General features: G+C 31.1%; 1 protein-coding gene across 1 annotated transcript; it reads right to left on the reverse strand.

The window, feature by feature from the left end:
* Nucleotides 1-355: 355 nt before the first annotated feature.
* Nucleotides 356-11599, reverse strand: LOC134229346 (multiple epidermal growth factor-like domains protein 11). Its single transcript, XM_062711097.1, has 10 exons — nucleotides 11422-11599; nucleotides 9822-10082; nucleotides 8100-8354; nucleotides 7636-7773; nucleotides 6713-6850; nucleotides 6347-6487; nucleotides 5635-5772; nucleotides 2471-2566; nucleotides 926-1037; nucleotides 356-800 (listed from the first exon to the last, which is right to left on the reverse strand). Exons 1-10 carry the CDS (start codon nucleotides 11525-11527, stop codon nucleotides 635-637), a joined length of 1551 nt encoding a protein of 516 aa, XP_062567081.1. The 5' UTR covers nucleotides 11528-11599; the 3' UTR covers nucleotides 356-634.
* Between the last annotated feature and the right edge of the window lie 2602 nt (nucleotides 11600-14201).

A 14201-nucleotide genomic window follows, 5' to 3' on the forward strand; every position in this document is an offset into this window, starting at 1 on the left:
TTATGTTGTAGAAAATAGACTTGATCTGCTTTTCACAGTACATAAATTACGTCATTTTTACCAAAATGACGTCATGTCGACAAGTTTGCTGCGATCAGTAATTTGTTATAAACTGTTGTCTGGAATTTAACTAGCAACTGTTTTTAATGCATTGATAAGTTTTGATATTGTTTATTATGCAAATACAGATTAAAATTGCAAAGTTTTTGATTTTCTAGCATTATGAGGAATACAAATTGCACCCTATTTTTGTGTGACGTCACAGTAAACATTTCCCGTATAAATTAAGCCCCGCCCCTTTATTCAAGCCCTAACAATGCTGCGCACATCCAATATCTCCTAAATGATACAGTCATACAATATTGTTGTTTTACTATAAATTTTCTTGTCTTGAATTTACATGTTTGATTATTGGATACATCCTTTAGTTATATTTAAAAGGTAAATTGTTCCATAATACTGAACCCAGATATTGAAAAAAAGAATCTTTAAATATTCTAGTTTTGTATCTTGGAACACACGAGTCAAACTAAGATCCAAACCTTTAAATAATAGGAACTAGTTGATCGGTGATACAAATGCGCATAAAATTTCATGTATATTTAGGTACTAACTCATATACTATCAATTCACACTAAAGTGCATCGTCATAAATGGAATGTTGATCTAGATCTTCGTAAACTTCACTATCTCCAGCATCATCAATGACCTTTGGATCAGGTGTTGTAGGGTTCGTTGACAATTGTATTGTAATTTTATCTTGGTTCTTCTTTCTTTTGCACCCATTTCTAGTACAATTCCTAAAATGTGTTTTTTTTAATAAATCAAAAATCGAAAATAAAATGATGGTTGATGACAGTCTCCCTCCAAAAATAGAAACCTGATCAAATTTAAAAATAAATGGAACATTTAAAATCAAACTCACCAGAGTATTAAAGCGAGGTTTAAGCAAACACTTATGGAAAGAGACGTTATCACTCCAAACAGAAAGGCTTTGGATTGTTTCCTTGTAATAAACTCGGGTGATTTCATTATGACTGTAATAAAACAAACGTGCATTTCCAGTCGAAATCTGAATTAAGGCAAAAAGTACAAAAACATTTATTCTGATTGATTATACTTTAAAGATTCTTATCTTTACACAAAATGTATAGGTCACCATATAATTAAAGATGGGAGACATAAATAAGAAGTTTATGTCAACAACAAAATGTCTTATTCTTTGCAAATAGTATCATGGAAAAAATTGTAAAAACTGGTTAATATGCATAATTCTGATACTGAATGTTCCTAAATATTTCCTACTTAAAATATACTTTTGAATTGTGAATATCAAGGAAACTATTTTATATTAGAAGTACAATAAAGCAAATCCCTGAATGAAGAGGCTTGAGAAGGAGTTATTGCCCTTGTCAATTTTTAAAATTTTTTAAAGATTGAATAATTCTTTTAGTTAACAATATTTATCAGTAAACCTATTGGAAAGCATTTCTCCAAAAGATATTGATCTATCAGGTATGAACTTAAACTAAAAACTGTTTTTGCAAAATCCTATGACATAATAGGAGGGAGGAATAACCTTAAAAATTATGTTTACCAACTTATGTTTTCCAAGTGTTAAATGCTTAAATTCAAAAATTAAAGTGAAATTCACATATAAATTAAATAAAAATGAAATTATTCGTAGTGTCAGAAAATAGGACCCCATTGTGTGCATTTCATAATACAGATTTGAAATTTTGAGTTGGAATTTAGGATTGCTTTTTGCAAATATTTAATTGATTGATTGATTGTATATTATTTAAATGTCCCTCGCGAGAATCTTTCACTCATATGAAGACGTCGACGTATGCCGGTGAAGGGCTTCAAATTATGACATTTAAAAAATATACTCAGGGCCATTGAAACGCCTGCCGCTGAAACGTTTGATTTTTTAAGCTTTTTAAAAAAAGTAACTTTCACTTCAAAGTGCCGAGCGCATGGCGGAACAAGAGTTATACCCATTTTGTCGAGAATCTTTTGAACTAATATACGATTTGTTCCCGACTTTTCACGGAAATGAAAAAGCAATAATAAGAATGGAAATACGATGCTATTTTCAAATATTTAATTAAAAATTATCAGGACGATATATTTCATTTGTAACAAAAATTGTTGCCCAATATTTTTATTGTATTTTTAAAACCTAAGATAAGAAAAAATATTTACGGAAATATTATATAAATGTTTGCAGATAAATTATCAGAAACATTATGGAAATTTATTTTAGATGGGTGCTAAAAAAAAAACTTTGAACATTTTAAAAAAATATATTTCCATTTAATTTCTACTAATCAGAAAATGTGTCTGCTAAAATAAATTACGCCAAAATAATTGGCATAGTTTGGAGCGGGAAAACGCCAAATTTTATACTTGCCAAGAAAACACGCTATATGGTAGACTCTATGTCATGAAATTTATATAATAATACCATTGCATTGTCCGGATATTGCGTCACATGTTTCAGTAAATGGACAACTGCTACAATTTCCCTCACAATTGTAACCAAAGCCTCCATCTGGGCATTCTGAAAGTAAGATTCCATGATCAAAAGATATTTTTATGTGTAACATTTGTATTTTTTATGTTGTATAGTGAATCAAAAGGATTATAGGCTTTCTCTGTCCGTCAGTTTGTTTGTCTGTCTGTCCATCCGGTCGTCTAGTTCCCCTCTATTTGTCTGTCAGTCAGTCTGCACAATTTTTTTCTTAGCCTTGCAGATATATTGCTCATGATTGGAACCGGGATGTGACTTTATCATGATTAATTATAAATCAAGTTTACATTTTGTTCCATTTTAATGATTTTTGACAGAATTGTGGAATTTTAAATCTTTATTGGAAACAAATTTACACTTTATACTTGCTGGTAAGGCACTAATACAAAACTCTCAGAATGCTTGCTATCATTAAAATTAAGTAGCCATTGTTAATAATAATTACGATGACTTCAGGTAACTTTTCAGTATTTCAACATGGTACTGAATACAGGTCAGCGCATTTATAAGTTCACGTGGTTTTTCACACAAATATTGGTCACATTTTTCTTGTAATGGAAATTAATATTTCAGTACGATAATATAATTCGAAGTAGTATTACATGTATCATTTCATGGGAACATGTCCTTTCAAATGATTTTCTTCATTTTTGAAATTGGCAAGAAATCAGAAAAACCATTGGGAATTGTTTCATTTATCTTTTTATTTGCATCATAGTGTATACATGTAGCTCTATGTATGAACAATTTCTAAGACGAGGTAAAATATTGATCAACAAGTTGATATAACAAGAATACCAACAGCTTCGTTTACAGTAATCATTTTGTAAGCTCTAAGGTCGATTCAATGACCCAGTCAAATGTTGACGAACGTTTTTCATACTAATTGTTAGTCCATTATTTAAAAACCGAATTGGCGACGGATTTTCCCGTTATTTCCTGATCATAACAAGGACCACATGGCGGGTGTGACCAGTCGGCAGGGGAGGCTCACTCCTTCATGGCACCTAATCCCACCTCTGACGGTTTTAGGGTCCGTGTTTGCTCTGCTCTTAATTTGTATTGTTTTATGGACTTTGATATTGAATACTGTTCGTTATATTCATAAAATGTCATTAAATGTATATCAACGTTTTACCAAGTATTATACATGTGTATGTAATTTGTATTTTTTATTAGTAAAACAAAATTAGAATTAAAATAAGTCAAAAAGTCAAACACCACTTATAAAATATATTTTTTCCCGTAAAATCGTGGACAAGTTAATATAAAAATTAATCATCATGTTTTCTGAAAGCCATTTCAAAAGTACTTAAAATGTAAGATATATAGCAAATTTCAAATAGATATATGCATAAATAAACAAATTTTGATATTTTATGTTATGTACTGTATCGTCCTTCGGCGCACGGATTATAACGTCACGTTTCATGTTTGCTAAAAATAAAGTTGGATAAGCCCCAATTTACATTTAGAAAATTTACTGATTTACATACGTGAGTGTTTATATCCAGTTAAGGAACCAATGTGGCACACTTGCCCGGAAAGATTTATTAGCAAGTTACGGAATTTTTCACCATCATTCAACTAACAAAATTCAAAGACGGCGACAGTGACAACGTCTTTTGATATTACAATGGCAGTCTGTCCGTATGTTTTGTATTAGACTCGATAAAGAAACTTCGCTAAGAAAACTTCCATTAATTTATATTTTAAAATCTGGTGATATTTGTCAATTTTCTTTTCTGTTTTTATTTAAAGTCTCTTAAGGTGTCATTACAACAAATCTAACCAAATTCATGACGCCGTAATTTCATCAAAGGTCGCCATTTTTCATGTATTGTATTTAACTTTCCCATTTTATCAGGAAAATGATAAAAATTAACCAAATGCCTTGAAATTTTCAAAAAGACAAGAGAATTGAGTAAGGAATCTAATAAATTTTTATCCTAACTGATGTATTGAAAACTTTTATTCGAAATAATACTTGTATATTCTCTAATAAAACCTTGTTATTTTTACCGTGCGCTGTAGGACCGTACCCTGTGCATATTCAAGCAGAATAAAATCTTTATTTTTGCATATATATAATCAAAAACATTATGATACAAAATTATGAATAAACATTACTGAAAATTTCAGCTTAGTGCGCCTATTACTTTTCGAGAAAAGCGCTTTGTCCACGATTTTATGGGACAACCCTCGTAAAATATATTTTGTTGCTCGTTATACAATATAGCATTGATACGTATTAAAGTATAGTTATGTAATATGTGACGTTAATTTGTGGGAAAGCCATTGAGTTTAAAAAATGCGCGAAGCTGTAAATATTTGCTGCTCTTCTGGGATAATATTTTTCTAACCTTGGGGATATGACTTTTTCATAGACTGAGTAATCTTGATAATATCAAATAAATTTAATGAAAACAATTATATGTATCTTAGGTATTGTATGTTTGTGTACAATTATACTTTCTATAATTGATGATAATCATTCTGAGAGTATTGCATTAACAACACTAGTCCTCTAACGCCAATTTAAACAGATACTCGAAAAAATGCCAAAATACAGGGAAAAAAATCAAAGGGAAAAAGGCAATTTTAATCTTTAACTTGTCAAGGCAAAGTCACCTACCAAAAATCAATTCAATATCTACAAGAGTTTCAAAAAATACGGGAAACCTTTGAAAATTGAAAAAGTCAATATTTCGTCAAATATCTATTAAAACCTGACTTATAACTCATCAAGATAAATTTATGTACCAAAAACCAGATCAAAATCTGAAAGTGTTAAGAAAAAAAATGGCGGCAAACCAAGTGGGATAGACTGACAGACAATCAGAGGTACAATGACAGCTAGACGGTCGGGCGGACAGGCTCTGAGAAAACGTAGAGTCCCTCCGGTTTCACCGATAAGGACTAAAAAATATCGCATGTACACATCTGTTCACCATGGTGTCAAACTCAAATATGATAAGGTATTCACATCTGTAAATTGCATTGTGTCAACATTAAGAAATATCTGATTATATTATTTGCATTTTTTAAATTTTCATGAAAATAGTACTTTCTAATGCATATGAGCTTTAATTTGCTACCTTGCGTACAAGTGTCTCCATGGTAACCTTTATCGCATCCATTCAAGCACGACCCGTTTATGTGATGACATTGTTCTTTATCAAGACAAGACCCGCATGACTGATTGCAGTTTAGTCCGAATGTACCTCCGTTGCATTCTAAAGAGATGAACAGTTTGTTTTCAGACTAATTTTTAGGCTAATATGTTTGTTAATTTGCAAATATTATTCCTTCTTTTGTGAAATTTAGATGTCTAATATTTTTCGTTATGTGCATTATTGTTCAACTTTCAGAACTTATTATTTGAGAAGAAAAGCACAAAAATGAGTAATTTTGGTACATGTAAAAATGTTTCTGTGAAACAAGGGATCAAATATATCTTAAGTCCATGTATACTGTAGATTCCTTATTTTTCGCGAGTACTTATCGCGAATGGGCTCTTCAACGGCAAATCGCGAGAATAATAATTTGCAAATGGAGGATTGATCAAGAGATTTTACATAGATTTCAGCACCATAAAAATAAAGGCGAGTATTTTGATTTCGTGTGTGGTGCTTCTTGCGAAATTACGAGATAATTAATTCCACGCGTATACATGTATTTAGGAATCTGCAGTATGTATAACATCATATTTTTTTTTAGTTTAGTTTTGTTTTATTTTGAGTTTTCTATAAAATACTTCCAATTTTATACATATATGTACATGTAATATATAAAACAATTTTTTTTTACTTTTGTCACATTTTATATCCTTCCACCCTGCCTGACACCCATTTTGACATTGTCCTGTTTTCCTGTCACATCTTTTCGGCTCTCCACAATTGAAGTCACACATATCAAGGCAGTTGTATCCATACCACCCTTCAGAACATACTAAAAGTAAAAAGAAGAGAGGCCTTAAAAAGAGTAACAAAGTTTATGTAATTTTGCTAAGCAAGGTTCAATAGTTCTTCTTAGTGTCTTTCCCCTTTTTTTATTATCATCAGTTGACCGAGTTCTTATTTTAAAATTTTGAATTACTTTGAAAGGTACACGTAAGGTGATGGACATGAAAGAGACAATTTACTGGCTTTTACTCTAGATCATTGATTAATTAACCTTGTGTACAATTGTTTCCATGGTAACCTCTTTCGCAGCCATTCAAGCATGACCCGTTGATATGATGACATGGTTCATTTCCGAAGCAGAACCCGCATGACTGAGCACAGTTTTTTCCGAATTTACCACCGTCACAAACTATTAATAGAATATGAAATTAATATACATCATATTACTTTAATATAAATTCTTTTGATCAGAAAAAATGAAAAAAAAAAAATGTGTTTGACTGTCCTACAATAGATATTTATTGATTTTTTGTCCTTTAAAAGGATGTTGGTTCTGCATGATAAATCTGTATTAACCAAATCTGTACTAAATAATAAAGACGAAAAGAAACTTAAATACAACATGAATATTTAATTTGCTATATTGTCCTGAACGGATAAATGAAAAATCTGTAAATATTTGAATGGAAAGATTATGGCCTAAAAAGTGTAAAAAACTTCATACTTTCATAGACCTAAAGATACGATAGATTGAATTTGCAAACATGTTAATTGATTTTTTCGACAACAGTATTCAATTATTTATATAAACGATATATTTAAGTCAGTAGTCTACATCATTATAAAAAGTGTTCCTTCCTTGAAAATGCTCTTCACGTATGTAATGAATAGGCAATTACTCTGTGATATACTTAAACCTAACTATGAAGGAGAATGCAACTAAAGTAATACGTGTGAGTTTAAATGTATTGCTGAATCGGTGAAATTTATAATTCTTTGTCGTAACAGATATAGTCATATCATGCTTTTACCTTTACATCGCATAAAAACCTAATCATAAGCGAGTTATAATCATCACCAAAAAACGATTTTAGGACTTTTATTAAAGCACAAATCATTAATTATGTATTCTTTCTCTCTCTCTCTCTCTCTTTCACCAAACCATTTTTTCAGGATTGGCTTGTAATTACGTACATTGTTCACATCGTGAACCTTTCTGTCCAGCAATACATCCAAAACAAGTCCCATCCACAATGTTACAGCGTCCTTCAAGACAAGTCTGCGAACACGGAAATGTACAATTCTCTCCGTATACAACAAAGGAAGGACATCCTATATTGAATATTATATACTTTAAATGACCAAATATACCGGTATTCGATTTCCTGTCAAGCGTATTTGCAAAAACAAATTCGAATGTTAACTTTATATGATCTAGAATCACTCAATGAATCGATCAGAGATCTCTTGGTGAGATTAGATAACAGCTAAATGTTAGGTTCAGCTTTTCTTTATTACATTGGTTGACAATGGTTTTCCATGGGGTGTCAATTTCAACTGTTACACTCAAAAACATGCACCATTTACATAGTACAATGTAAAGTTAATTAATTGTTATTCCTTATAGAGAATAAGGTTTGTATTTTATCATCCCTTACCATAAACCTTGACTTCACAGAGTTCATTGTATGCGTATGTAGAATATCCTTCAGGGTAGGTAACTCCTGGGAGTCTCTCATTATAGTAGATGACGTACCTTCCATGCTTTATACATTCTATTGTAATATTACTCGGTATCGTTTCTCTAGTGTAGTTTGTGTCTTTAAAACATAGATAGCCGTCATCCTTGTTGGTTGTGTTTGATATAAAAAGCGAAAATCCTAGGAATCGGGTTGTGTATCCATTGTCAGGGCCTTTTGGAATATAATTAACTTTGAAATTGTGAAGAAAAACTTACAGTGCATGTACCGTGCGTTCACAAACTGTGATGAAATTATCAAAAACATTTACGTAGTATTAAATGTTACAAATCAAATAAGTAAAAAGTACGAAAGTAAACGTCATGCTCCCATATTCAATGTTTATTGGCTGTTAAAATTTTAGATAATATTCTGATTTTTATTGAGGTCGAGATCTAGTAAATAAATTTTGGCCAATTTTTGGGTACTAGATCCATTATGACATCATAATCAATTTCAACTTTCTTTATCCGTAATTTATGGCGTTAGCAGAATTAAGTAGAAAATAGGGTATATTCATCATATTCAATTGAAAATCATATGAAAAATATAAATATATATAAATTAAAATTGATATTGATTTAAAGAAGAGGCAATGAACATTCTAATTATCTTTTTTCTGAGAAACTGTAGACAATCTGGATACATTTCCTTTGTCCAATATGAAAAAAAACTCCCATTTTCATGACTGGTTTTCTTAATTTTTCATTGAAATGACATTTTGAAATACCGTTTTTTTTCATTTTGTTTGACTACAAATTATGCCAAGAAACACCTTATTTGACCAAGCTAAAATTGTAAAGCATCAATAAAGGAAATTATATCTCAAATGCTAAATTTGTAGGCACTTTTCATTTACAAGATCTTGACCTTAACATAATGCTGATGATAGACTATTGAAAAAGTAAGACATAAAAGAATTAGAGGATATTCAATGTTTTTAGTTGAATATGAAATTTATTTCACGAATAGGAAAGGATTTTGTGAAATTTTCTTTTATATTTTTTACGAGCGCGAAGCAGTAACAAAAAAATCCTGTCTTACGATTGAAATTCATTCCATATTCAACTATAAAACATTGCATTTTCCTTTTCTTAATTTTCTTTGATTTTTCCCTCTACTCTGTCTTTTTCCAATGCTGTCATAGGCTACATGACGTCAAAGTTGAACAGTTGAGACGTCAAAGCTAAGTGTTGTGAGATTGAAAATGTTGTTAACAAGGATTTCAACAGCATATTTGTCTAAACATTGACCATTTTATTCGATGTTTTATTCATTTTCTAACGGACAAAGGAGTTTTTTTTACAAGATACAAGAATCTTTGTTTTCGGAAGAAAAATCGAGAGTTTGATATTTGTTACACTGAGAAAGAACATCATTTAGATATCTTTTCAAACTATGACAGAATATCATTTTTATTCAATGGACAAATTACAGTATTTCACTGGTAAAAATATAATTTAAAAAATCTATAAAATACGAAAATATTCGAAATATAACATAGTTAAAAACAGCGGTTATCTGCTAATGAACTAAGTTAATGATTTTTTTAAAGAGTAATCTTTAGTTTGATTTTTATAAAAATTAATATGGAAAAATGTTTTGTTTTCTATATTGTTACAATAAACTACAATACTGTACCCCATGGAAGGTTGTCCGTCCTGTAATAGATAGTAATATGATGTATGTTAAGAACTTTTCCTAGATCCACCCGCCAGGTTGCAGTTCCTTCTTTATTGCCAGATATTGTACATTGTCCACCAGAATTAGACCGGTCTGAAAACAGCCCATCCACGGCTTTATCCGCTGGATAATTATATAGTAGTAAATCTAAATACGTGGGCCAGTCGTTATACATATAAGGATACTGCTGCCATGTTTGTTTCCGTAAAGCAAGATTTTCTTTAAAAAAAAGAAAAACATTCATATTAATGTGGAAACATGTACAAGTATTTGTATATATTCCAATGCTCCTGGCATGTTTCTTTCTCCAAAGCAAGAATGTCTTCAACAAAAAAAAACATATTCATATTCAAGTGGATTCATATACCAGTATTAAATTTTGTATATAATTATACCGTGTTCCTTCCATGTTGGTTTTCTGAAAGCAAGATTATCTTAGGAAAATAGAAAATGAAACAAATCTGAAAGTTTCTGCTAGATTTTTCAGGGTAATAAAAAGAAGGAAATTCATAATTTGTATTTTTATACAATGAGACTTTTAAGATTTTTTTTTCAGAAAAATAATTGTTTATTGCTTATTCATGTAAATTTTTATTCTGCATCTTATATTCACAGTAACTGTTTATTTTGTTACAAAAGGGACTTTACATATAAATTTGCAATAAGAGCAAAAATACTTAGATAATATGTTTGTTTCATACTGAAAATTGAATGCAGAAAAAAAGTCTGAAGATCTTAGCTATTGACCTAATTTAAATTCAGACTCATATATTTATTTTTTCGTATGTTTTGAAACTTCCTTTTAATTGTTTATCTCCGTATGATATTCGATTTCATCATAAATACATCTACGTAAGTATACGTAATAACAACTTTAAATGAAGAAATACAACGGAAATATTATATCTTATTCCAATTTAGTTATTAGATATTACATGTACTACGTGTATAAAGCTTACTTATGACAATGAGGTGAATGTTTAAAAAAGTACATGTAAAACCTATACAAAGACCAAAGTATCAAACGCCAAAGAAAAAAGGTATTGACTGAGGTATTATTGTATCAACAGCAGACCATTTTATAAATTTACTTAAGAACTAATTAAACCAGAAAATATATAAAAGATATTTTCTTGAAAACATCTGATTACAAATTCCTGATATGGTAGTGTTCTGTTTGACAAAATGAAAACGGGAGGTTAGAATTGAATGGTCATTTTTGCCTTGACAAATTCTTTAATTTATGAGTTGAAAAATAGCAGTTTCATTTCTTTGAGTTGATTAAAACAACATAATTACAAGAAAAAAAAAATGAAAAAAGATGATTTCAATTTTCAAATTTCCTTAAAAGTATATGTATTTCAAATTGCAATATAAGCGAAGCTCTTAGTGACAGAAGTAAAATATAGAATTGTTCGACAGACTTTTATGTGTAGAATAGCTGTTACCAAGGACATGTACTTCATTGATAAAAATGTGTAAAAGAAAAGACAACAACAACAAAAAAAAAATGAAAGTCGTGCACTGAAAAGAAACGTAAAAAAGTAATTAATCTTACCATAAGCCTCTGCTATTTTCCCAATCAATGAAATTTCACCGAGAAAATAAATTAAAGCAGTTCCACTAGTACTTTTCATGTTTGATACGGAATAATATGTATGCATTAAGTGTAATAAGATTTTGTTTAAGAAAAACCTTTTTTCTGAACGAAGTCAGAAGGCAAAATATTCCCAGTTATTATCTACGTTTTATGAGACTTTGTGTTATAGATAGGAACATATAAATAAGGATAGTTGCAATGATTACTGAAGAAATTTAGTCTTTAGCTACATGTACTTCAATATATTTCCTTCTTTCTATTTCCCTAAGTGAACAATTATTTGTAGAATAAAGTACGTCATATTTACTATATATTTCTCGTTTTATTGACACTCATTCCCTAACAAATAATAAAAGCGCCAAGTTATGACAGGTTACTCTTTTGTTCAAATTTTTTCCTAGTATGGTATCTAAATCTGGTTGCTAAGTGAAAACCGATATTTTTATTTTCCCTGTTTTATTTCTTATTCATATCTTAGTAGGATATATGAAAATCTAGACTTTTAGAATTCAGACATTCCTATACTTGATTTTATCTTCAACTCAGCATTAACATAAATCGATGACGTAGAAACAATAAATAATGATAATTTCATTCATATAATAATCCTATATTTCAACGTGATCTATAAATCAAGGGTACTGAAGTGCCTGCTACGTTTCTTTCATATTCAGATGCTTTACTGATTAATGACACAGTTCCAAACTAAAGTTATACCTTAATTGTACTACACACGGGTTGACTTCAGCTATTTGATTGTAATATTTCCTTATTAATGTTTTAATATTGCATTTAAAGCTGCATATGGTGTTATGTCTCAAAATTATTCGACGCTTATAGGCGTGCACTCACTTCTTCTTAAGCTGGGGCAAGCTACCGACAATTTAGTAATTTTGAATATAATGATTCAACCTCATCAAAAGTCAACATTCAGCAAATTTAACAGCTGCTATGGTTGATGTGATAGAAATCATATTTTTTATTGTCTTTTTTTATTTTATTATTTTTTTTTTTTGGAAGGGGGGGGGGGGATTTTGTAACAACTATCGTTTGGCAATAGTTTTAAAGACTATAACTTCTTACTATAATTTCTTGTGACACTGTTTTTAAACTAAAAATATCTGCGAGGTATTCCATCTTCCTAATCAACACATATAGCTCACGGCAAGCAAGATCAGTCGACAGGGGATGCTTACTTCCCATAGGCATGTGATACCCCCTCTAATATGGTCGGTGTTTTAGTCCTATTGAAGACTTTTTTAATCTTGTTTTTTTTTTTTTTTGGTATTTTTTGTTGTATTATTTCTTTTGGATGGGGTCGTTTTTTTTAATGAGATTTATAACTGACAATATTATATGTAAATGCTGTCTAAACTTGTACAATTTGAAAATAACAACATTAACCTTTCATAAGAAGACACCTACACATCCTCACAATCAAATATATTGCAGAATATTGCAGAATTTAGTAATTGTTTTACATGTACCATGTCCCAGACTTGCTGCTTCAATAAGGTCATTTAAAGCAATCGCTAATTAAACGCATTTAATTGATTTCCGAAAAACACAGGAGGTAGGTCTTTTGATACGTTCCCTCGATTGCCGCGAGTATAAAAGAGGGGCGAACGTGGCGTTTTCCTCCTCTTGCTCGATAGCTTTCCCAGCGTTTCTGCACTTTTGATAATTGTTTTGAAGTACTTAAAGCCTCCGAGAACGGTTCAGCAAAAATCTAAAAATCATGCCACCCATTAGAGCCAGAAAGTCCCAAGTCTCCGCCAAGTCCATCAGGGCAAACAAGCTGACCAAGGGAGCCAGGCAGCAGCAGGGCAGAGGGGGGAGAAGAAACCTAACCGCTGTCCACCACGCTGACACCAGGGCAGACCCTGAGATCGAGCGGATTGTGACTGGTACGCAAAAGGATAAAACGTACGCTGAACTAGGACCTTAGGTCCCCCGCGCAGTTCACGTCTATCGGGTCTGTTTACTCCGCTACAAAATGTAGTGCGTTGCTTACGTAAAGTGAAAATAGAATAAATCGTAATACTGTGAAGCCTTTTCAGCGTAAAAAAAACCAGAAATTTTATTTTTGTCACGGGAATAACCATCTGTGATGGGTATTAGAAAACAAAGAGGGGGAGGGGGGGTGGTGAGCAACATTGACCGCAATATTATAAGATATATGATATATTAGAGTTTAACATTTATGGATTATGTTGGGTGACCTGTGGTCTCCCCTATGAATTTATTATTCCATGTAAGGTTATAGTATCTATATAACACAGTGCGTTACCTCTGATCTTCTTACTAATAGTAAGCGACTCAGAGTAAACGACGTACGTCCAGTCTCTGCATTCGCAGATCTCTAACAAGCAGGGGGGGGGATTTTGCCCCCTACCACCTCCTTTTCATTTCGCTCGGACTTTTCACCAACATTTAACATAATGGAATAATTATTTGTTACTAAATTATTTAATGTCTCTTTTGTCTTCCTTTCAGGTCATGCTTAAATAGGCGACCTCATCACTTTAACACTCTTTGTCGGAAACCCCTGATTTTTATTTATCTTACAAAGAAGATGTACACCCTGTATTTCAAAGTTTGAGGCTGCATGGAGTTCTCATCCCCTTTCCCTGGAATTAACACATCAAATTCATAAACCCATCAAAACTACAATAAAAAAGGAAATAAAATTTAAAAAATACACCAACTGTTATTTAACTTTGGGATACATATACTGT

Source organism: Saccostrea cucullata, unplaced genomic scaffold, assembly GCF_032062105.1.
Source record: "Saccostrea cucullata isolate Sc308-1 unplaced genomic scaffold, CSIRO_AGI_Scuc_v1 ctg4939, whole genome shotgun sequence".
NCBI lineage: Eukaryota > Metazoa > Mollusca > Bivalvia > Ostreida > Ostreidae > Saccostrea > Saccostrea cuccullata.